Source organism: Dysidea avara, chromosome 14 (assembly GCF_963678975.1).
Source record: "Dysidea avara chromosome 14, odDysAvar1.4, whole genome shotgun sequence".
In the NCBI taxonomy this organism is placed as follows: domain Eukaryota; kingdom Metazoa; phylum Porifera; class Demospongiae; order Dictyoceratida; family Dysideidae; genus Dysidea; species Dysidea avara.
Window position 1 is genome coordinate 6,100,429 of NC_089285.1, and position 25,160 is coordinate 6,125,588.

The following is a 25,160-nucleotide window of genomic DNA, read 5'->3' on the forward strand; positions in this document are numbered from 1 at the left end:
CAAAGCAGACGCACGCCCATGAGGCACAGAAATCCCTCTGAAATAGCGCGCGCCCCTACGATTCGTCTGGGTAAGAGCATAGAGTATAAGGGATATGGTAAGAGTTATACATACTGTATTATAATATTATGGCAAAACTTCATTTAAAAAGCGTTCAAAACCACATAGTGACCTTCTTTCTTTTTTTTGGTCTTCAACTTGCAGCTAGGCTGAAGTTGCAATTCCAGCTAGCAGGGCCGCCCACAGGGGGGGGCAACTGGGGCATTTTGCCCCGGGCCCCAGTCTGAAAGGGGCCCAGGAGGCCCCATGAAGGGCCCCCTGAATACCTGTTTAAAAGATCGATATACTCTAATAGAGCAGTCAGATCTAAATACTCTAATAGAGCAGTCACAGTATTCTTCAGAGGAGCAGTGTAGCAAGCTTATAGATAAGGAAATATGGTTGGTGATGGGTAGTTATTGTCATTGCCAGCAGGTTGTGACCTTTTTTTTTTTTTTTTTTTTTTGGTCTTCACCTTACAACTTGGGTCAAGAGCCCCACTTTAACTCTTTGCCCTGGGCCCCTTAATTTCTCTGGGCGGCCCTGCCAGCTAGGGAACCTGAAACCCCCTCTGAAAATTTCTACCCCTATATATTATATCAGAAATCAAAACGCACAGGTATTAATCATATTACAAAACTGATTAAGTGTAGGGGAGTTAATTACAGTGGGGGGGAGAAGGAGGGAGTTCCATAACTTAACAGTGGAGGGGAAAAAAAGAAAATTTATATGATTCTATTCTAGTTTGTAATTGGGTAAAGTATCCTCTTCTTGAATTGCGTTAATTGGGGATCAGTGAGTTGGAGGGATGTGTGGTTTACATTACTACCCCAGAAATCCTTCCTTGTTTAGTGGCTTTTTTTCAGCGATCCCTGTTTCATGGCTTATTCCCCTTTTAATTTTTTTTATTCATTAATATAGAACCATCCTGCAAGATTATGCCAGAAAAAGTCCTTTTATATTGCAAGAAAAAATCTTGTAGGAGAAAGGTCCTGCAGTATTCTTGCAGGAAAGGTCCTTTTTTATTGCAAGATCTTGCATTTTTGCTCTTGCAAGATGGTTTCTTCTGGAAGTAGATGTAACTGAGTGTCAGGTATGTCAATTAATAAGATTGTGTAAACATAATAACTTTTAGTTGGTCTCAACAATGTAGTATGGTTGGCTAGTTTAGCTTTTGACTGGTAGGAATAATCATTAACCACAAACCTTGTAGCACGTCTCTGTACTGACTCAATGCTAGATATATCCAGAACTTGAGGACTTATATAAAATGGTAGACCCTTTTGGCGATCCAATAATCGGTACACCTCTACCTAGCACTGCATACTGCACAGTCTGCTCCTGGCAATTAGATTTGTGTAGTACATATAATCTAGTATCATTCAGTATTTGATCATAAAATATTATTTTAGGTGGTGTATTAACTAATAGCTACACTATAGAATTATAAATTCCACTATTGTTGTGATTTGTGCATATGGTGCATCATTTCCTAGCCCAGTTATAATCAAAATAATTTCATAACAATGTTAAACACATATAGCTATATGCATACTGACCTAGGTGCTGAGAAGAAAACAATAAGGATCAAAGAAATAAAAAGTAGTGAAACAACTGAGGTAGCTAAAACAAGGAAGGTTGTCTACACCTGCAGATATATACTAGTTAATATCAACACTAAAGTTCATTTCAGTTAATCATGACTGAATTATGAACACATGTCAACTATATTAGTATAGGTAACCTTTCTTGTTTCAACACTTTTTAGCTATATTCCCTTGTTTCACTACTTTTTAATTCTTTGATCCCTAATTCAATTTAAAATTCATAAGTTTAATTTCTACTAGTTTGTTTACTTTATTAATAACATATTTTTGACAAATAAACCACATAAAAAAGAATAGCACCAGGAATGCTATAAAAGTAATTTTGCATCAGAATGTGAGCCCAACGATCAATTACATAACAGAAAGGAGGTGGCTATTACGCTTTGTTTTCAGCTACTGAGGATTTTCTGTTCATTTGAACATTGCGTACTGCGTGCTCCATGGATAATAATGCAGTACGCAATACACAATGTTTGAATGGACAGAAAATCTTCAGTATGCTCCTCCTTGTTACACAGCATTACAAATGAAGAACAGTACGAGAACCGTGTCTGCAATCCAGTCATTATGGAAAATACGGACGATAAGCTATACAACACAGCCACAAGGAAGCTCCATTGCACTATTGTGAACTGACACCTTCTGTTGTCAGCGAAAGAACTAGGACACAAAGGAGGATATGAAGGCAAGTCCATGATGTGTGTATTGTATGTACTGTGGTTGGCGAAAAGGCACATCTCAGGATGAAGCAGTCAAACAGAGAAGAAATCATGCCTGTAGCCTCATCCATTGTCGAGTTGTACTTGGCTGGAGGCATCAGTTAGTTAATAATGAGTCAGTCAGTATAAAAACCTGTTACATAGAATTTTGTTTTAAATTTCATAGAAACTTTTCAGATGGCCTGAAGACATTGTTGAGTTTAGCTGTGCCTAACCAATGCTGCCAAACTGTCATGGACGGAATGGTTTTAGGGTGATATTTTTGGCTTCAAAAGCCCAGTTCTTCATGATCGATCCCTATACAGTAGTACCGTACTGTACGATACAAATTAGGGCTGACACAATCATCGTTTTTTAGTAGTCAAGTACTCTCTAGAGTTAATGATCGTGTACTCACAATTACTAGTTACAAGTAGTCATACCCATTTGACATGTTTTGTACCAACCTTTAACAGTTCACAGCTTTTTTCAAGTAACAACAATGATACACACACTGTATTAAAGTACTGATGTGACAAGAAATTATGCCAATCAAACTCTACAGTCTTCATTGTGTCACTCCCTGATGACAATTCATCATGTGAGCTGGGTCACATGATCTTAATGAGTACTAGAGTACCAATTTTACTATCCGAGTACGAAAATCCTTAATGAGTACCCGTAAGTATTACTATTTGTTTCAGCCCTAATACAAATACTAAATATTGACATCATGTCTATCACTCTATGTAGTGCATGCTATTATAATCCATCAGTCAATACTACAACAGTACACCAACATCAAACAGTTTCAATAAACTGCTTCTGTTCTTACAATAACAACAGTGTTCTTGCGTGGCTGCAGCAGTTCCAAAGCATATTAAATTTCTGCATTAAAAAATGACCCATCTAAGGACTCTGTGGTGATGCTCTGTCCACTAGCGGTTGCTGTATCAACACTTGAGGTACTTTGAGTTACATTCCTTTTCTTGATCTTCATCCACCGTGCAGTCTTAGGGTTTTCACAGTGGGCACAAGACTGATCATCCCCATTGTTAAGCCTTCCACAATGATCACACTGTATTGTAACATTTTTCTCTCCATGTGGCATCATTGCTTTAGTATTATACTCTCCATAGGAATCTAAATGATTGGTATAATTATTGGCTTTAAATTCATCATATAAATGTGACGATTTAGTTGTTGTAATTACTAGGCCTGGGGCACATACAACTAAGTACAATCACCAAATGGACAACCTACCAATAGGGCATGTGTGTACTGTGCATTGTAGGGAACTGCAGAATATGCCAGAAAAATTTGGTGGTAAATAGAATCAGAATAATTCCAGAATAAATTAATAGGAAATAATCATACAGTACAATAGTACTGTATACTAAGGATCATGGAGGTTTTGGTTTTGTCTGGCCAAAAATATCACCCAAAATCCAGCACCATCCTGGTGTCTTGGCAGTATTGGTTAGGTATAATCAAGCCCAAAAGTGCCTTCAGTATGACCCAAAATATATTTAATGCTTCCAGTAGAGTGCTATATACAAAATTAAAAAAAAAATTATTCAATGGAATTTTCTACTGACTGACTAACAAGCGTAACTCAATAACAGCTAAGGCTACAGGCTTGAATTTTTCACTGTTCAATGTTGCTTCATCCCAAGACATGCCTTTTGGCATTATGTACAATGAACGCATCATGGACTTATCTTTGTCCTCCTTTGTGTCCCATTTCTTTTTGCTGACAGCCCATGCAAGGTGTAAATTTGTGGTAGCGCGATGACTTTCTTACATTTGTGAATACTGAGGAATCGTCTGTATTTCTCATAGTGACTGGATTGATTGCAGAGATGCTTCTCCCACTATTCTTTGTTTGTAATGCTGTGAAACATAGTTGAAAGCAAAGCATAATGGCCACTTCACTTTCGAGTCAGTAATTAATATCTTGGGCGTGTTCAGTCAAAAAACATCTATGTTTAGCTGTATTTCAGGAATTACTCCTAGAAAGTGTAGGGAATAATTTCTGGAATAATAGGTGAAGAAAAAATACTAGAAAGAACAATAGGAAGATTTAAAAGCACACTCCGTGGGTCCCTGAACACAGTGTGTGTGTGACGAAAGATAAACATGTACAGTAATACTATTCTAGGGGTATTGGCATATAAACATGAGTGATACGTTAGTACGCAATTAAATCTGAGGGACTATATACTGTACTAGTGAATTTAAAAATTGTTAATTTAGAAATGGAAGTAGGGATCAAGTGATAAAAACTACTGAAACAAGTGATTTGAATGATGGCAACTATTACAACATAGCTTTGTGGGGAAATCCTTACATTGGCATCTCACCACGTCACCATATATGTTCAATGCCAAAGTAGGGATTTCCCCACAAAGCTATGTTGTAATAGTTGCCATCATTCAAATCACTTGTTTCAGTAGTTTTTATCGCTTGATCCCTACTTCCATTTCTAAATTAACAATTTTTAAATTCACTGGTTTGTTAACTTTTTTTGGTATAGGTATATAGCTAGTATTGATCTTTGGCACTGACTGCTCTATTAGAGTATCTCGATCTTGCTGCTTGCTTTATGCAAGCTGCTCAATTACTAAATTGAAAGGCATGCAGGGTTTCTATCTCCTGTTTTCTACAATTAGTTACAGCTGGACCATTAATAATGGGCGTGGTCCACTGATCGTTAAGTACGAGTGCACGCTCTGATTGATAAGGGCGTGGCAGTGTGTTCTTCCTTCACTAGGCTGTTTGATCGCTTTGCAAGTGTTGCTGTACAGGCATCTACTTGCCCTTACAGTACGGAATCCGTTATTAGTTTTGTGGCGTCCGAATACGGCTGCTCTAAGGAAAGTGTCGATACGAATTATTAACGCCTCCGTGACTGGAAAAGAAGAAGACGATCCGTAATTGAAGATAAAAGGAAAGACAAAGCGCAGAAGGCAGACACTCGTCGGAACCCGAAAAGGCACATCCCAGCAGCGAGTTAAATATTGTGGCAAAGAATGGTGATCCTTCGCTGCTTTGTTTGGCCTGTAGCCTTGTGAATGTGGTCAGGCAGGCAGGCTGGCAGGCAAGCAGGCTGGCAGGCAGACGAAAATTTCTGTTTTAGCGATTTTTTAGAAATAAAATTCCAGCACTTTTCTAGTCGTTTCCTGATATATAACGCTAGAAATAAAGTTAGAAACTTGAAGACTCTTTAGTAAAAGGTTTATTTGCTGTGTGAGATATTTCTAGGATGATTTTTGAGGGATCGAAATTTGAGGCGCACGCCAAATCCACCCCGATCCCTACTTAAACAGTACTATCGTACTGTTTGATAAGAATGACTGTTCTCTTGCTATTGATTCAACTATCATACCTCTGATGTGATTCTCTCTAAAGTGCAATCTCACCCAAGGTATTCAATCTCACACCTAAGCAACGAAACTTAAACTTCCAATAAACACTAAATAAACTTTCTAAAGTTCTGGACATTTACACACACAGTTTGTGTCATGTGAGATCCTTCTCACATGAGTGTCATGTGATCCTTCTCACATGATACTGGTGTTTAAACAAGAAAATGATGTGGATAACACTGGATTGAGACATGGGTATACTGACTGATAGTTTAATAGCAATTAAGCTGCAGCAATAGACAGTAAGCATACAATAGGTAAATAACTACACAGCAATTATCAGCCTTAGGGCACATTTCATGTATGAGGCTATTTGTCTGGTTCCACATGAGTAGACAAAAAGGTTGCTAAAATGAAATATAATAACCTGCAACACTTTCAGGGTTAGAACCATGGACCACTGATGTGTGAGATCAGTGTAGTACCAACTGTGCTTCCACTGCTAGCTACCCACCTCCTCTACTTTTCTATCTTGTAAATGTGATTCAAGAAGTAACCTGTACAACCTATATACCTGGGCGTAGGCGTAGCAAGCCAGAGTGGGGGAGAAAGAGGGCTGGAGCCTCTCTAATAATTTTCTGCTGTTAGTTTGCAAAAAGATCGAAATACTCTAATAGAACAGTCAGTTGATCTAATAGAGCAGTCATTGTGTACGTTAATTTCAGAAGGTTAAACCCTCAAAATTTTCCTATGGGGGGCATGTTCCTAGATCCCTAGAGGGATAATGCTTTGCATGTTGACTGTGCTTGACAATTGCATAAACAGAGTCCTCCTATCTAAAAATAGTTTGCTACGACTACACGTGAGTGAAGAAGAAACCAAAGCTGAACCTGACCCTAACGCTATTACCAAGAGTATATAATAGAAACCAAGAGTATCGAACGGGTGTATTACGCCATGATTAATGATTGCATAAAGTAACATGGATATATCACTAATTGTTCGTTTTCATTACCATTAAGGTTTGCTGTATTTAGCCCAATTCGGCCACTAAACCAAGCGAAAACATGATAGGAGTAAAAGGGAATTGGTAAAGTTCTGGCACTGTCAAGAGGATCCCTGAAGGCATGGCAACATGCTCATTTGTGCAACCATTGTTTTAGTGAGCTGGAGTATCTTGGGTCCTTACTACACTTTCCTTGTACAATAACTGTTCAATACTTGGTTGAATAACATGGAAAACTGGCAAACAAAGACCTGTTGCCACTTACGCATTTCAAATTACCATTTTGTGTAAACAAACAATTACTGAAATATCCCTGTTACTTTACGCAATCATTAATCATGGGCTAATACACTGTTCGACACTCTTGGTTTCTATTATATACTCTTGGTATATGCTATGAAGGTAAATTTTGGTGAGTTTGAGACATACTATGGTTGGCACTTGCTCCAACTCTAGCTCCCCTTGGACTCATCAACCTTTATACAACTAGTGTCCTTGGGTGAGTGCCAGATGAATAGCCTGAACAAGTAGGTGTCTGGAATCAGATGAATAGCCATTATGTTATTGTTGGATAATGTAGCTATTAGGCAGGTACTACTGTATGAGGCCCCCTTGGGTCCCATTACAAAGTGTGGTCCAGTTCCCCCACCCCTTCCTGTCGGCAGCCCTGTTTACATACATATAAAGTATTTGTACAGTTAAGATGCTATCTGGTTATGGACGTCCTTACTTATTAATAATAATCTCTTATTAATTACCTGGAGGTGCTGGTCTTTTAGAATACAAATTGTGTGAACTAGTTTCTCGCTTCTCCAAGAGAGCAGACAGTGCATCTTTGAACTCTTCTAAATCTCCACTCGATATATAAACAAACTGAGCGATCTGAACACTGAATCACCCGTATCTATGTAACAAAACAGTACATACAGCTAGGTGATTTCACAAGTATAAAAAGTGTATAATACACAATATTAATTTGTGCTTGTATATGATACTAGTAAGCAATTATACAGTAGACAAATAATTTGTACATTAATGCACCTTCACAAATATTCCACGTTTGTTCTCTCTCAAATCAACACGGCATTGTGTTTCTGTGTCACTCCAAAGAACACGAGTCTCTAGTTGTTTTTGGTGACGGCACTTCTCTCTTGACACTTGGCTCCGCTCATTTATCTTTTTCAAGAGACCATCAAAAATACCTGCAAGACTTTGAACATGACTCCATTCCATTTTGATAGTACGTGGCTATAATCAACAACAACAAACAGCAATATAAAAATCTATATGCATGTCAGATATGCATATTTGAAACTTATTTAATAGTTTTAAATATAAGAAAAGCCAATTCTTCCTCACAGTGTTGTGATTAGTGTTGGGCGATATTCCCTTTCTGATAATCTAGATTACCATTTTAAAAATAATTTCGATTTTCGATTAAATCTCGATATCTGGTTAACTGAAGTATGCAATGTACCTCTCTGCATCAAAACATTCAGCAAGGTCTCCATCAATCATGATGGTAGTTTTGTTTGCCAACAAGCTCAAATTCTCAGTATGCTAAGCCCTTTCTACGACCAAAAAAACTTTCACAAGACCAAATCTATTAAGGGTGGGGTAAAACTAATCCGCGCTATTGTCATGCTCCACCTGCTTATTGCAACAAAATTGATGTTTGTTATTTGACAAGATGTAAAATGGATTAGTGACCAATATCCACTATGGCACCACAGTGTTACTGTTGCAAACACTAGCAGGCAGTGGCGGAGGATGTGGGGGTGGGGTGTGATAGGGGTGTGTGACCAGAATGTATAGATTAGGGGCCCCAGAAGCTGTACCTATTTTCACGATGTCTCAAAGTTCATCAGAATTAATTCTATACATACAATTTGAAGCATTTTCAACTAAAACACCAACTTTTTAACTCTAAATACGCTACAGTGTATTTGAAGTCAATAAAAACCTTTTGTGACAAAGTTTTTAGCTGTTGACTACAGTACAAAACAACCTTTAGGCAGTTGGAAATACTTGGTACAGGTGTAACACATCCACTCTTAAAGTGAAAGGTCAGTGGTTTAATTCCCGCTGTAGGCAAGTACTTTTTAGGATCATATTTTTATGAAGCACTTTGACTACTCTATTAGGGTATTTTAGTATTCTATTAGAATATATCAATCTTTTTTAGCCCCACTCCAATTTCGGCAAGATATTCTAAGGGTGGCTATGTATATAGACCCCCCTCAGCAGACCGAGGGACAGCTTCAGCCCCCACCACCTATGCCTACAGGTATTGCAGCGAATCTTCTATGATGAAAAATAAGCACTGTGCATTACATACATGTAAGTCTGTTCATCTAAATAAACTAGTAGATTATGAGTTACTATATTGTTGAAGCCCAAATGAATGATTTTGTGATTTCAGTGTGCCAAGCCAGCGTACTGAAAATGATGGTTGTTTAGCATAGTATCTTGCCTATAGGGCAAGAGCGTCACCACGTTTGTGGATTTTGGATTCAAACAAACATGCAATAGAGAAAAACTGACAGTTTTTAAACATTACATTGTCTGTAAACAACACCAAAGGTCAAATCTGAGGTGGTTTGTCATATGCAAACTTTGCCAAGTTTCCTGCTTTTATCCAAAAGTACACAAAAACGGTCTATTTAAAACGCTTAGAACCCCAACTATTTGTAAGTATAGTATCTAACAATCATTCAAATATGTATAAGTTGAGCTGGATCCTGGAAAACAGCTAAAAATTAAAAGTGGATTTTTTCACATGAGAGTAAACATTTCAGCCAATCAGATGATTAACGGCGACAGCAAAGGTGTCAACAACAGACATGTGCGGTTTGGTTCCATTACAAGTTCGAGAAAGGGCTGTAATGGACATAACATTTTATGGCTTCCCATAGCAAATGTAAAGTGAAGATTTTGACTGGCTGTAAATATTATGTTAGACTTTTGAACGAAAAGATTTAAAAATAGTTTTAGCGGATCAAGCAGTACTACAAATGAGCCAAATTTCAAGATCATCTGTAATTGCATCATCCATGAGTTATTAAATGTTTTTGAGGATCCAGCTCAATAGGTACATGCTGTACCATAGTAATTATCCCCTATAATATATTACATACAATTATTATTATTATAATAAGGCCAGGCAAAGTAGATTGCTAGTTTCTCATCAGCCACTTCCTCATTTTGATGCAGGCGGGCAGTCATTGAAGCACACAAAATCACAACAACGGTAGGCTAGCCATTTCTGTCACTACAAGGATTATAAAAAGAGTCTTGAAGCTATACATTTTACTACCTTCCCTAAGAAGAAAAAATTAGCTGAAAATGATAGTAATTGTTTTTAAGGTTTACTGCTTCTCACTGGTGGAATGCAATACCATCCGACTTCCATCCTACTATCACAGACCTCCATACCAGCAATTCCACCATGATTGTACTTTGGAGGTTCCAGGTACAAGGCACAGCACTAACTAATGGTATTTCCCTCAAGATTTTGTTGCTATAGAAGCCTTTAAAGCAAAAACTATAAATAGAATGACCTCACTTCCTTCCGTTAACTGCCGGTTTGAATTGCGAACAAGAAGTTGTCAAATACGTATACAATGTATAGTGTATCAACTCCATGCAGACACACAATGTAATCACAGAGTTGATATGAAAGTGGAGGTTATTCCATCCTTGATACCATCGATAAGGCGAGCACATGTAGACTCTATGTATTTTTGTAATTTGTGACATGAATCTCTATTTGCTTGAAATCCACCTGTACTTCAAAATTAAAATCTATGAAATTCAGATTTTACTGTTCCTACGAAAATGTCTGGTTCAAAAATAACCAGCTATATGGTAGTATATCAGTTGACAAACAATATAATTGTATCTTTATTGATTCTGGTTGTAATTCTATTTCTCCAGAAGACTGAGTTATAAGTGGAGTAATTAACAGCCACTGGCGAGGCAATCAGCTCAATCAGGGTACAACAGTAGCAGCAGCAGCAGCAGCAGCAGCAGCAGCAGCAGCAGCAGCAGCAGCAGCAGCAGCAGCAGCAGCAGCAGCAGCAGCAGCAGCAGCAGCAGCAGCAGCAGCAGCAGCAGCAGCAGCAGCAGCAGCAGCAGCAGCAGCAGCAGCAGCAGCAGCAGCAGCAGCAGCAGCAGCAGCAGCAGCAGCAGCAGCAGCAGCAGCAGCAGCAGCAGCAGCAGCAGCAGCAGCAGCAGCAGCAGCAGCAGCAGCAGCAGCAGCAGCAGCAGCAGCAGCAGCAGCAGCAGCAGCAGCAGCAGCAGCAGCAGCAGCAGCAGCAGCAGCAGCAGACGGCATTGATTCCCAACAATGGCCATTATGGATAGTTTACTGCACTCACAAATCAAGGGGAAGGCACTATATATTCTGTACTCTGATCTTCGTCCTCGGTCAAAACAAAAGTCAAGTAAGAAATTTGCAGTAGGTCAAAAGACAGGTAAAAGGTATACCACAATTGGTACTTTTACAGTTACAACATAACTGTATTTTTATGAAAATATGCAAGAATTTGGTCAAGAGTCAAGCATGGATTTTAGCAAAGGGTCAAGGCATTTTTCTTTTTACTTTGATCCAGGACGAAAATTGGAGTACAGGGTATATGGAGTATCACCCCCTTGCAAGTGTCATTCTGTGATGCTTGTGAGAGCCTAAGTGAGAGCCTAAGTGAGATGTGATCTGTGTACATGACAAGAGGCGCAAAGTTGCTTGAGTAAATAAAAATTAGCTTCATTAGTTGGTTTGTCAATACCAATTTAACACTCCTGGAGCTGGCCTTTATTCCCGGATTTTGGGAGCCTGGAGATCCACCAGACCTTTTTCAAGGGGGTGCCATGTCGGCTCATGCTGTAGGTAGATCTGCGACTACGGTCAAAGTCTTGATCAGGGAAAATTTCACCTTGACCTTTGACTTGCAGCATTTATTGTCTTTGACCTATGACTTGAGCATTTCTTGTCTAACTTTTGACCTCCACTTATTTCTCTATTTTCCTATACACACCTGCACTTGTAACCTAGTATAATATTTTTAGTGCGTGCTACCAGCAGCCAGGAGAGAAAAAATCATTATAATTACGGCAAAATTTCTGTTGGAGCTTTAAAACATCTTCATGGAGATCCTTACTTCTTGTGAATTACGTATAATCCCATAAACTTGATAATTCTACGTATAGTTTTCGATTGTGGGCTTCGAACCTTCCGTATCGTCTTGACCCACTGTAAGAGCTACTTTGTGGCTTTGACCGTTGACTTAGAGTTTGACTGTAGTCGCAGATCGACCTACAGCAAGACCCTGAGTGACACCCCCTTGCTTTTTCCTCTCCCACACACAAAGCCATTTGGGTATATACAAGACTACCAATATTACGCTCATAATCACGTACCTCATCTCCGGCACAGATTTTGATAAACGTTTCTTTCTTTGATATGGCTGCTTCGATTTTCATCCCGAAATCCAATTCCTTCCTTCCCATTTATCTATATCCTGTACAGGTGCGAAAGATAAGCACAAGTTAAATATATACATTGTGTTAAGCCCTAAACTAGAAAAAGTACAAAGGAAAGCAGCAATATTGTAGTGATTTTTCAATGTATTTTAGTGTCACTAACATGTTAAATGGGATGCGGTGGACAATCTGTTATTCCCCAGCTCAACAGTATGCCTGTGAAGTAGGGAGTCAGAGACCTGTAATTGAGGACTGCTGAATACAGAAAAAAATCCCAGGTCAGGCAGTGACTTAGCTGCAAGTGCCTGAGGAGCCACACAACCTGATCTGGGATTTCCCCTGCATTCTGCCAGTACATCTTGACTTCTCATTTTTTTTTCTTTATGGGTCAACTTATTAGGCAACTACCCCTCTAGGGACCTGAGCCTGTACGACACTTTAGTTAGAAGGGAATCAGGGATGGATAAAATTGTTAATCTTGTTGAAACTGAAACAGGGAACTCACTCATCAGGAATAATTTACTTACCCGAGGACATTAATTGATTCAAGCAACCATTTTAGAGCCACAGATATCTCATTTAAAATATTCCTTTTACCCAGATGCAATTAAATTGTGGAACAAATTACCAGATATTGCAATTAATTGTACAATATTACAAAACTAAAGATTTAATGATTAGCTAATATTTGCACACAGCTAATGCCACACCTTTATATGTAGTCTGGCGCCGCCCGCCCTTCGCAAAAGAATACTTTTTGCGAAGGGGCGGGCGGCGCCAGACGACTTTATATGTACGTTTACACTCGCTTTTTGATTTTCAAGAATTACTGAAAACCAGGGGGATTTTTTTAATATACATATTATCGTCACTCAGTGAAAATCGAAGAATGCCTAGAAGTGAGTAGCACTCTGAAGAGCACACCCTCAAGTTATCAATATTAGTCAGAGTGTGGGGTGACCAAACTACACAGGCATACTGTAATATGGGTCACACTAAAGAATGGTAGAATCTTTCCCTTACACTTGTTGATCACTATCTCAAATTGCACAGCAGATATGCTTGGACATTTTTTTGTTGTATACAGAAGTAACGTGGAAGTTTCAAGAAAATGTTTCATCAATATAAATTCCCAAGTACTTGGCTTGTGGATCTTAAATATCACAAGCACTTGTGCTGTGGTATTTACACTTGCTTGACCTTCAGCACTTGTGCTGTGAAGTCTAATAAAATAAATAAATAAAATACACTATGGCTGACACGGATGGGTAGAAATACGTATCCACGCACTGCCCAAACGATTATGTTATTGATCATTCGTCTCATTTAGTAACTGTCAACTAGTCGAAACTTAGCAACTACACTGAGCCAAGCCTAACCTGTAAACTCAAACCCATAACTAAACAATCAACGTCGCCCAATATAATGAAAGTAATATCTTTGAGCTGGTTGGGCATCAAAGCCATGAGCAGGTACTATCTTGAATGGCAATATGCAGGTTAAACCGTAAGCAGTGCCTTTGAACGCCCACACAAAAGTGGTATACGTATAATAAGGACACTATAAAACCATAGTACATATTTACTATAAGATATGTACTGCATTGTACCTACCCGTCATTCAATGGTTTCTGGCCAGTGGATGGTTGCCATAGGAACAGTGTGAAGTCATTAGATCCAGACACAAGCAGTTCTTCACTGATCACTTCCTAATACGGTAATAACCAATGTACTATCAGTACCTATTACTGGTACTCACCTTCACTGGTGGAGGTCACCTGTGTAGAGTAGAGATTCAAATTAGCAACACATTAAATAATGTCATTACGTGAGGGGCTAGAAAATCAAGAGCCTTCTCCATATACTATACAATACCAAAATGGCTTCTAGAAACTTCACAGATACCGTATAGTGGGAAATTTTCGAAAAGTCAAATTTTCAAAAACGAGTGCTTGATGGTAAGTTCGAAAAAATATATTTGATACAGTTTCTCTCTGCCATTACCACGTCGCACTGTAGATAAGACAGATTTATGAACCTAACTGGAGGAAGCTAACAATTGTTGTATTGATCACGTGTATGTAGCTACAGTAGAATTTACTACTTTGATTGTTCAGTATAGACAAAGGCCGTGGTAGAATTGTGTCTAGCTACTTATTCCTCCTTTGTGGCTTGAACCATATTGTTTGGTAGACTATACATGGCTTTAATCCACTGAGTGGCCTGCAGATTGAGCCATCACTAGTTAGCGCTTTTCATCACTTCCAGATATTCACTATCATTTCACTCAGGCTGGAATAATAATTTTCTCGAGCTCTTAGGCTTCAAGACTCATGGTGACACTCATGGTATAGGTTGCATCGTGTTTGCCAGTGGCCTAGTACGTATAGTTAGCTAACTGATAAAGTAGAAAACATGCAGCACTTACCCTTGTTTATAGTATGATAGGTGCTTTTTCTGGTAAGCAAATTACATAAATATGTTATTGAAAAGGCATTGTCGCTTCGAATTTTTTGAATATTTAACCTTTCAAAAATTTCCCTTTATACAGATATGTATGAGGTCTCTGATACTGTATATCAATTAAATTTGGTGGTGAACTAAATTTGGTGACTTGGTGATTTGTCACTAAACCGCCAAATTAAATTTTCTTCAATATTATTTTGATACCTTGGGTCCAAGCTTTCGATACCAGTTGCAGAAGTAGGTTTCGACATCCCAAGTGTGACTTCGTGGATACTACTTAAATACACCTTTAAATTATCACATGCAAATGGGTGTGGATTACAGACTAGACTAGATAATAGATACTAAAAAACTCATACTTGAATAGTGGGCATGGCTCCACGTAAGCTTGTAGGTAGCAAGACATGAATTCGTGTGCAGCCATTGATAAATGGGTGAGGCTCTACGTATGCCTACAGACAGCAAATGATCATGATAAGTGGGTGTGACCCATGACTGCAGAAGGACCTGGATTTTCTTTAAAGCAGATCAGATCCAGACCTGTCCCATGAAAACGACTCTGCCAGACTCATGCATGCAGTGACTGAATCCATAATATTTCAGCACAAAAAGGATTGTACGCTACAGCACGCACCTTACACCACTCGTGTGCACTGCCAGTTTTTCAGTGACAGCATTTCGCCAAATTACATTTTTGCCAACTGCAATTTTATAGCAAATCACCAAATATCAGTTTTGCCAATATTTGTTGTTATACGGTAGGGCATACAACATTACTAGCCAGAGAACTACTACACAATACCTTCTGGTTTGTCATTAGCTGATTCATATGGTCCAGTCCTTAACACATAGTCAGTGTTAAGACACAGTGTGTTCACCTGACAGGAGCTCACATGATCCAGTTACTACTACATGTACACCACTAACCCAGTGACCATATCCTGATAGTGTCCTACATAACATAATATTCCTATGGAAGATGACGGAATTCTGCTTTGTGGTAGGGATGTCACGATAGTCGTGACATATGACATGTCGTGACATAAAGTGATATGACATAGGCTTCTTTGTCGTGACATAAATATCTCCAAATAATGCACACTTTCCCATTCATATTGATCAAATTTGATGCAATAAATATGAGAAAATTGACAAGTAAGTACAAGCAATGCTGGTTGTTTGTTGATGTCATAGTTAATATAGCTGATGTTTAAGCTGATATTTTTGCATATTTGAATCAAAATAGCTATACAGTTTCATAAGTAACAGCTTCAGTTGTGAAACTTTAAGAATTGCTTATGCCGTGACATAAACCTCTATGACATGTGACATAAAAATTTGTATGTCGTGACATCCCTACTTTGTGGGTACGGATAATACATGTACACACACATGCACAAACATACATACACACTCGCTCATACACACACGCACGCACACATCACAGTCTCTCCACACTTCACAGTCCTATCTTGTGATGAGGTATATATCAGTCCCTCTCCACCCCATCGTACACAAGTCACTGACTGACTGTGATCAGTTAATATCATCACTGAATGAGCCAGCCTTGTATCCCATATGTGAACTTTACTATCCTATAGTGTGGAGTACATGTGTGGAGTACTTACACTACTATCCTATAGTGTGGAGTACATACACTACTATCCTTTAGACTCTATTTAGGCTGTTTTGGGTGGGTAATAAATCTCATATACTCCACCTTGTTTTCTAATATACTCCACGCCTTCAAGCACAATATAACATATGCTCAAAATCGGGTTTGTCCAATCGCTATGCGTTGTTCACGTGCAGTGATTTAACGAGCGCGATTATTTAGTCACGTGAGGACGCATAGTTGCTATGGCGCTATTATTATCGTAAGAAAACCAACCGCTTTAGCCGAGCCTACAGCAGAAACAGCCATGGATGAGGTAAGTAATCTGAGTGTAATGTGAAATAGAGTCTAAAGCAGTTATACGGGCACAATGTGGAGTCTATGAAATTTATAAACCCTCAGGCCCTTAGTAGCGCCCTCGCTTCGCTCGTGCGCTACAGCCCGGGCCTTCAGGTTTATAAATTTCATAGACTCCACATTGTGCCCGTATAACTATTATTTAGACTACAACAAGTTTGATACTGAAATTTGATTGGCTGAAAACGTGGTCTCTAAATCTCGTAGAGCCACGGTCATGTCCAATAGAGACCACGCTCTGAGGCGATACGAAACACGATAATTACGCGCCTGTAACATTGGCAACGCATGGGCGTTTAAATGGCTAGTAACAGCCGTACTGAATTAGAGGGAGGTATAATGGGCTTGTTTGTACTAATCAACACTACATTACTTGCTTACAAGCAGCTGTCGAGGCACAACAACAGCAACAATGAGTTGTAGTCCAGTCGCTGAGTCCAGTACTTCGATACATAGCATGCGCCTGTAACATTGGCAACGCATGGGCGTTTAAACGGGTAGCAACAGCCACGCTGAGGTCCTGAGGTCCCGCCATGTAGGGAGGTGTAGAGGGCTTGTTTCTAGTAATTAGCCATACATTTCCCATTTACAAGCAGCTGTCAACTCAAGGTACAATAACGAGTTGTAGTCTAAATAAGTTAGACGTCAAGAACCACTGGGTTCTACGGGATTTAGAAAACCCTCAGGCCCTTAGTAGCGCCCTCGCTGCGCTCGGGCGCTACAGCCCAGGGCCTTCAAGTTTTCTAAATCCCGTAGAACCCTGGTTCTTGACGTCTAACTATTATATAGTGTGGAGTACATACACTACCATCCTATAGTGTGGAGTACATACACTACTATCCTATAGTGTGGAGTACATACACTACTATCCTATAGTGTGGAGTACATACACTACCATCCTATAGTGTGGAGTACATACAGTGTACACTACTATCCTATAGTGTGGAGTACATACACTACTATCCTATAGTGTGGAGTACATACACTACTATCCTATAGTGTGGAGTACATACACTACTATCCTATAGTGTGGAGTACATACACTACTATCCTATAGTGTGGAGTACATACACTACTATCCTATAGTGTGGAGTACATACACTACTATCCTATAGTGTGGAGTACATATACAAGATCCCTAACAGGAATTATGTACCATAAAATATTATGTAATTATCAATGCAAAATATAGTGCATATAAGCACAGGTGGTTATGATCACTGTACACAAAGTGTTATAACTACCAACACAATTAATGATAAATGTACATAAGGACCAAAAGTTGAAAGCAAGTATAAAGCTTGTACAGCTTCTAGAAAAAAATGTTACAGTGGTTGTTACATGTAGACCTACATGTAGCTAATTGACTATACTTTCCATTGGCATCACAATAAAAGCTAATGGAGGTAAAAGCTAAGTCCACACTGATCATTTCCAATAGTTTGACTTCACATTTACAAGTCCCATACAATTCAGTCTCACAACTATATGCAGAACGTCTATATATGGTCTGTATATGAGCATACTTACTGATGCATTGGTCTCCATGACAACCATGTTATCCACTGTCTGTGGCCAGTTAGGAATTTCCCCAATTGTTTACCAGTTACTGAGTCCCATATACACACCTGTAGATTGTATGATAAACTGATAACAATTGTATCATGGTGTGTAGAAGAGAAATTTTCACAAGTATTGGATATGTCTCACACTGTGTAGTAGGGTATTAACATACTGTGTATAACTGTGTAGTATAGTGGAACCTCTCTTAATGGTCACCTGAGTTGGGTGGTCACCTCAGCAAAATGGCCATGTGACTGGTCCCGACTGATTCCTAAACAGTTTGTACAGAAATAGTTTGCATTAAGCGGTCACCTCTATAACACATATAACAGTCAGCTTTTGGAAGCACTTCGTTATACAAAAAAGCCTCTCACAAAGCAGCCACAGCAAGTCATAACAGTGAGTAAACCAGTTACACTACTTTATACTTCTATAACATTTTATACTCACAGTTGTGTTTTGTATAGATAAGCTTATAGCCACTCCATGGCTTTGTCTCTTCACACGATTCCAATTAAAGCTCACCCCACAATATGCTAATTTTTTGAATTTATCTCGGAATTTACAGTTGTGTAGTTACCAGGTAACTGTCTTTCCAGTATAAAAACCATAGCCTTTCCTTCACTGGCTTTGTAGCAAGGCAGCCTAGTGATAATGTCTCCATACAGTGGTTTCTCGCTCTTGTTGGTCATCCTTTCTGGTTTCTGCTAGCTACTTTGTTTATGCCTGTTATGTAAGTAATGGATTGAAGAGTAGGCATGTGTGAGGATAGCTATAATCCCAGGAACCTTTGTATAAAGGCCAAACCTTGGTTTGTGGCCTATGGCTGCTTTATAGAGATATGATAGTGAGTTAGGCAGCCACCTCTCTATAAAGACCAAATATCTCTGGCCCGAAGGTGACCACTTTAGACAGGTTCCACTGTAGTAGTAGTATTATTAAGGGTGGTAGAGGGAAATGAGGTGGACAACTCCATACATTTCACTCACCGTGCCAGCTTTACAACCTGATGCAATCTTCTTCCCATCTGGTGACCAGGCAATACTGAGGATCCAATGGCAGTGAGCTACATGTATGTAGAGCAAGAGAGAAAGATAAGATACTACATCAACCTTTTAGTATGTACACTACAATAAGGTACCACTCAATTGTGTTAGCTATACAAGCACATTTCAACAACAATATGAACACCTAAAATGATACCTTTGATGTGACCATTGTAGGAATTAATTGTGAACCACAGTGCTTATATTTCAGCAGTTCCTTATAAGCGTAAGGACTCCACTGAGAAGATGGCATTCAGCCCTGGTACTGGGTAAAGATTATGGGAGTTCACACTGATGCACAAACATGCTATTAGCCATATCCACAATAACGTTTTATGACATCACGAGAATAAAAATGACCGCGATAGTTGGGGGACTGTTATACAAGCATCTATGAAGAAAAAATGTTAATTGCTCATATTTCAGCCAGAAAAGAAGATATCAAGTTCTAAACAACAGGTACAATTAAGTTTTATATAAGACATTATGATAAACGAGTTTTGCCATGTTTCAATTTTTTCTGAATAGCATACGTTTACAACAGCTTTTGTACCTGTCGTCGTCGATATCTCCATACCTAGCTGAAATATGAACGACCAAAAATTTATCTCCATAGGCACCTGTATAACCATTGCAGCCATTTTTATTCTCATGATGTCATAAAATGTCATTGTGGATAAGGCTCATACGTACTGTAGGAGATAAAACAAAGTGTTAAGAGATCACAAAGACTGTGTTGATAATTAGAGTATGTCAACAATTGTAGTTTTTCAGCCTCACATGCTAATGATCTCTCTCTCATGTTCTTGGCAAATTGGATTTAAGTACCACCCTCTCTGGCCAGTTTTATCTGAAATAAGAATACTGTCTCACACCTGGAATTCAAGTACTCCAATAATGGTAAATTCCAGAAGGAAATTCTAGTGTACTTTATAAATGCTCAGGTCATTTATTGGTCTAGCTAATTCTACCAGTATATTTGTCCTAGATTTGCTGGCATGGCCACCAGGGTAGTCCATAAGTGGGCAGTTGAACATGACAGATTAACGGTCTAAAGTAATCACTATTGTAATTGCTTGTGGTGACACATTTACATTACCTCTGAGACTCCCCACAAAATGTGGACATGTTTGCAACTAAACACATGACATGATAATCCCAGTCCAGCATAAACACACTTCACTCAGATGATAAAAAGTAACCTACACATCTACATACACACAGACAGACACACCTGGCATACTAGGGGTACATCTCGTCACTGCTTGAACCTTAAACCTGGCCTGTGGCTGGTACTGTATCTCAACCAGTTTCTCTGTTTGTACATCTTCTAACTGTCCCAGTGTCTCTCTCCTTCAGTCCAATGATCACCAACAAAAAATTCATAGGAGATCTCATCCTCTGAAATAACAAATTGAACTACAATAACAGCAACCAAGTTTGCTGAGTCTGGAAAATACAGACACACAGCATATGGGCAATTCCATGAAAATGTCAACAAAGACCTTAAAATTTAAAAGTGTATTTGGAGTAAATCCTACTATGTCATTTTGAAGCTAGATACATGATGTTCCCTATTATACTGTTTATAGCCAAATATGGTCAACAGACAACAACATATGGTTCCTCTTTAATAAGCATCATGACATCTAATGACATCACACTTTACTGGAATTTTAGAACATATGCCTCTTACAGTCAGGAATAACAAATATTTTATTACCATTACAGTATGTTTAGATCAGTTGTACAATAGTTAAGGAGATTCAGCACCAAAAAATTAATACCTTCTCAAGTTTACATTTGATGGCTTGCAAAGTCAAAATGTCATTGATACTGTACGGCCGTCACATCCTTTCAGAATATCTCTGTAATATTACAACATTTTTTGAAACCAATTCATCTTCATTTTTACTTTTTTCATTAGGCATATTGTTCACCCTTAAGTGAAAGGACACACCTCTTCGTGTCTGTAAAAAAACATACCACTTTCTTGTATGTCCATCACATCTAGCAAACATCCATCTATACTACATTGCTTCATAGCTTTATACTACCACATTCTATTCATGTATGTCATCACTTTGACAACCACAGATGCTCACTACTGGAAAATGTTTACCATACACTATAATAATCACGGATATGGTGTACACATGTGTAAACCAGAATTGTTTACTTCATGAGGTAAATGATGATGAAATATCAACATGTATTCCAATTTACTACCTCTAATTTAAACTGAGTAGTAGAAGCAAGAGTTGATAATATAAAGTAGTAAGAGAGAGTGTCCGACAGGAGTACATTCCACCAAATACACTGAGTAAGATAGAATAGTAAGAACTTGCAGGCCCAGTCACATATTATAAACTCTTGGTAGAAGGAAAAGGTTAATGAATGAAAAGGTTATTTCTTCACATGTTTGTACAGGTACTCAAAATTAAAGACTATATCAAATCCCCATTTAACAACTTCACAACATAAAGATACACCAGAGCCCTACAGGCATCACCCTACATGTACATGCATTTGTTATGAAAGCTTGGATCAGCAGTTAAAATGTTATTTTACTACATTGCTGATTTCAAGAGATTGGAGCAAATATAATTGCTTTCATGTAGTTTACCAGTCTACCATCATTGTCTGAAAATAAAATTCATTCCCCCTCTCCCCTAAAAAAAATCATAAATGTGTTCAGAGATACGTAGCTTAACTTACAGATTTTCTCTTTCTATTGGACATGAATACTCAATCCACTAGACTGAGTCTTTATGCAACACCTCATGAAATGTGATATCTCATGAAAAGTGTATGGTTGATGGGATTAGAGTGACAGGGAAGTGGAAAATGTGAAGAAACGTTTGATCTGACCAATCACGTTACTAACACACTGAAGTACTAACCACTACAGCTGTGTAAGCTTCGTCAAGTTCTCCAAAATCGACTGCAATCAGATTTTCTATATAAGCAAAGGTGGTGATTGCTTCACTGCATACAGTATGTTGTATTTCAAGCCTTTGGGGCAGGTTTAAGTATTTCCAACAAAACATAAGCAGGCTTTCAACTCTCCATTCAGAGATGTCAGGCATCAAATCAGAAGGGAAATTCACAATCGTACTGTCAGTTGAGTTCCCTTGAGAGATAACCAGACAATATATCAAAGTTAACAGATGCACAGAAAAACATGAGCTTGGTAATGGCCAAAGCCAGAAATCTGGATGGTAGAATGGCTTAGGGTAGGAGAGAATGCTCTGTATGGCATTAACCCATTAAACAAGTACACTTTTTTTTTGAATTTTCAACTAGCAGAGCCGGCCTTAACCTTAGGCAGAGTAGGCAGCCTGCCTAGGGCTGAGGGGGTCTCCAAGCACCAAAAAAATGCCTCAGGCTTACATATTGCATGTACATCAAACGGTATGGTTGTACTGTTTAAGTAGGAATCCAGGTGAAATTTTCGTGCGCCGCCCAAAATTCCACCCTTAAAAATCATCCTAGAGATATCTTACGAAATGAAAATCACCTTTATGGAATAGTACTAGCCCATATAATACATAAAACAGCATTAAATACTCACCAGTGGGATGTGCCTTTTGGGGTTCCGACGAGTGCGTTCCCTCTGCGCCTTATCTTTTCTTTTATCTTCAATCAGGCTGCTTGTCTTCTTCATCCAACAAAACCATATCGAGGCGTTAATTTTCCACATCACTTTCTTTAAGCAGCATAATAGATGCCACAAGATTATTTAAGGCGCTTAGACTACGCTACAGTACGGAGCAACAGATTATATTCCTTACTGATATAATCTATGACGGAGGGTACTATATGGAGGTACTGGTACTAGATAGCTTCAAGATAGGTCACAAGATCATGCCCATTCTTCATTCTACACATTATCGATCTATTGATTGAAACCACGATGACACACCCCTTTTGCACTAGCTGTATTTCAGTGACCACACACCTGCAATTTGGAAAGCTGACTCAAGATACTCTAACACAGCAGTCACCCTAATAGAACAGTCACATGTTTATAGCTAGCTGTATGCCTTAAAAAAAAAATCTAAACAAACTAGTATATTAAAAATAAATTAGGAATCCAAGCGATAAAAAGTAGTAAAACAAGAGAAGAACGATGGTAGCTATTACAGCATAGCTCGATGGGAAATTCCTACTGTGGCATTGTACACAAAATAATGGTTAAATCATGCCAAAGAAGGGATTTCCTACCGAGCTATGCTGTAATAGCTACCATCGTTCTTCTCTTGTTTCACTACTTTTTATTGCTTGGATTCCTACTTTATTTTAATTTTTTTTAATTTTTAATATACTAGTCTATAATAAAATACTATTCATACAGCCAATTGTATTCACATTCCCTTATGCAGCCATACACTAGTGGACAGTTCTAGGTATTCCCAGGCTATGAATAGCCTTCTATCAACTTGCTATCAACTTGTTATCATTACACTGGCATCATCAGCAAACCAAACCTGAGATACATCAGGCACTTCAGTACTCAAATGACGAATCAGAGGAACCAAAGCGAGTGCATACATGCCCATAGCAAGGGGGTCACCTTGCATTGTGCCCTCAGTACATGAAATTTCACCTTCACCAACAACAAAAAGACGGACTAAGGTACGATAAGTATTCTGCAGGATGGTAGAAAACGATGGACAAATCTTGGAAATATTGTGAAGTGCAGCTTGACGATTAACACAGTTAAATGCATTAGTAGCATCAACAAGAGCAGCTTCACTTGTGGCAGCCCCAAACAATTCCTTCATTACATGAACTGCTACTTCAGAACCAGCCTCATGACCAGCACAAGTCAAGTAGCAGCTTTCAAAATTCTGACATGTCACATTGCTAATTCTTTACACACATACAAGCTCAATATTTTATTAGAGTAGATATTTCCTCTGTTGCAAATGTTGACATCTGCAGTGTACAGTAGGTACATCTCAAAAGTCTGGAAAACCTCAACCTAGCTGTGACTTAATTAGAACATGAGAACTGTGACTTATGTTACGGGTTGATCCATTGTTTGGGACTATTGGACTCCTAAGTCACCCCTGTAAGTGTGATCAAGGCTTGGATCAAGGTCACAGGATTAAACTTGCAAAGTACTCGTGTAGCACTACTTCCTGCCATAGGCCTACCGCCTTTCCCACTGTCTCGAAAGTACACACATGTGACACTATAATACCTGTATTTCATGTTCTCGACGTCTGCTAAATCAGCGCACTGTCCAACTGTCTTCATCGCGCCCGGAATCGCACATTGTAACATCACGTGGATTATTGCATCACGAGATCATAAAGCAGACGCACGCCCATGAGGCACGGTGGTTATAGAATTAAAATTGTGTCTCGATCGAGAGGGAGAATGTCAGGAAGACCAAAGAAGCTGAGCTTTAAGAAGATGCAGTCTGTCATGTTGGGAACCTCTCTGGAATGGACTCTCTGAATTAAGGATACAATAGGAAAGGTTGTGTGTATTATTTTTGTCTCAGATACTAAACCAAAACCTCGACCAAAACACATGATAGTTTGTTGCTGAGCTAGTGTAGCATTTGTGATTGTAGTTGTTTGGTGACCCAAATCAGGGGCGGATCAAGGGGGGGGGGGGGGGGTTAAAAGGTTCCATGGAACCCCCCTTTTGAAAGAGCCTCTCTTACTCGAGATACTCTAATAGAGCAGTCAAATCGAGATACTATAATAGAGCAGTCTTTTGAGGAGCAGTGTAGGAAGCTATGTATCTAGTTATAAATAAGGTCAGCAGTTGATGACCTTTTTTTTTTTTTGGTCTTCAGCTCTGAAGTTGCAATTCCAAAGTGGAACCCCCCTTTTTAAAAGTTAGGATCCACCCCTGCAAATCAATTTAACACACTTTAAGCTGTTAGATCAGGGAAA

The 25,160-nt window shown here is 38.8% G+C and overlaps 1 protein-coding gene across 2 annotated transcripts; it reads right to left on the reverse strand.

Annotated features, from left to right (window-relative positions):
* Window positions 1–3,009: 3,009 nt before the first annotated feature.
* Window positions 3,010–24,678, reverse strand: LOC136244464 (notchless protein homolog 1-like). Of its 2 annotated transcripts, none has more exons than XR_010695253.1 (12): window positions 24,455–24,582; window positions 20,480–20,646; window positions 19,403–19,510; window positions 19,189–19,265; window positions 18,167–18,264; window positions 15,467–16,259; window positions 13,958–13,976; window positions 13,813–13,907; window positions 12,137–12,237; window positions 7,760–7,966; window positions 7,477–7,622; window positions 3,010–3,487 (listed from the first exon to the last, which is right to left on the reverse strand). XR_010695253.1 is itself a non-coding variant. In XM_066036078.1 (12 exons), the coding sequence occupies exons 2-7, from the start codon at window positions 20,484–20,486 to the stop codon at window positions 13,960–13,962; spliced, it is 300 nt and encodes a 99-aa protein (XP_065892150.1). In that variant the 5' UTR covers window positions 20,487–20,646; window positions 24,455–24,678; the 3' UTR covers window positions 3,010–3,487; window positions 7,477–7,622; window positions 7,760–7,966; window positions 12,137–12,237; window positions 13,813–13,907; window positions 13,958–13,959. The 2 variants fall into 2 exon arrangements, 1 of the variants encoding a protein (XP_065892150.1); XM_066036078.1 differs by lacking the exon at window positions 19,403–19,510 and having other exon boundaries at window positions 15,467–15,542; window positions 15,592–15,616; window positions 24,455–24,678.
* Window positions 24,679–25,160: the final 482 nt, after the last annotated feature.

Coding starts and splice junctions, on each gene's coding strand:
- LOC136244464 (XM_066036078.1), bottom strand. Junction 15,617..18,166: donor TCATGGAGACCAATGCATCA/GTAAGTATGCTC, acceptor TATGTTATGTAG/GACACTATCAGGATATGGTC. Junction 15,543..15,591: donor TATCAGGATATGGTCACTGG/GTTAGTGGTGTA, acceptor AGCTCCTGTCAG/GTGAACACACTGTGTCTTAA.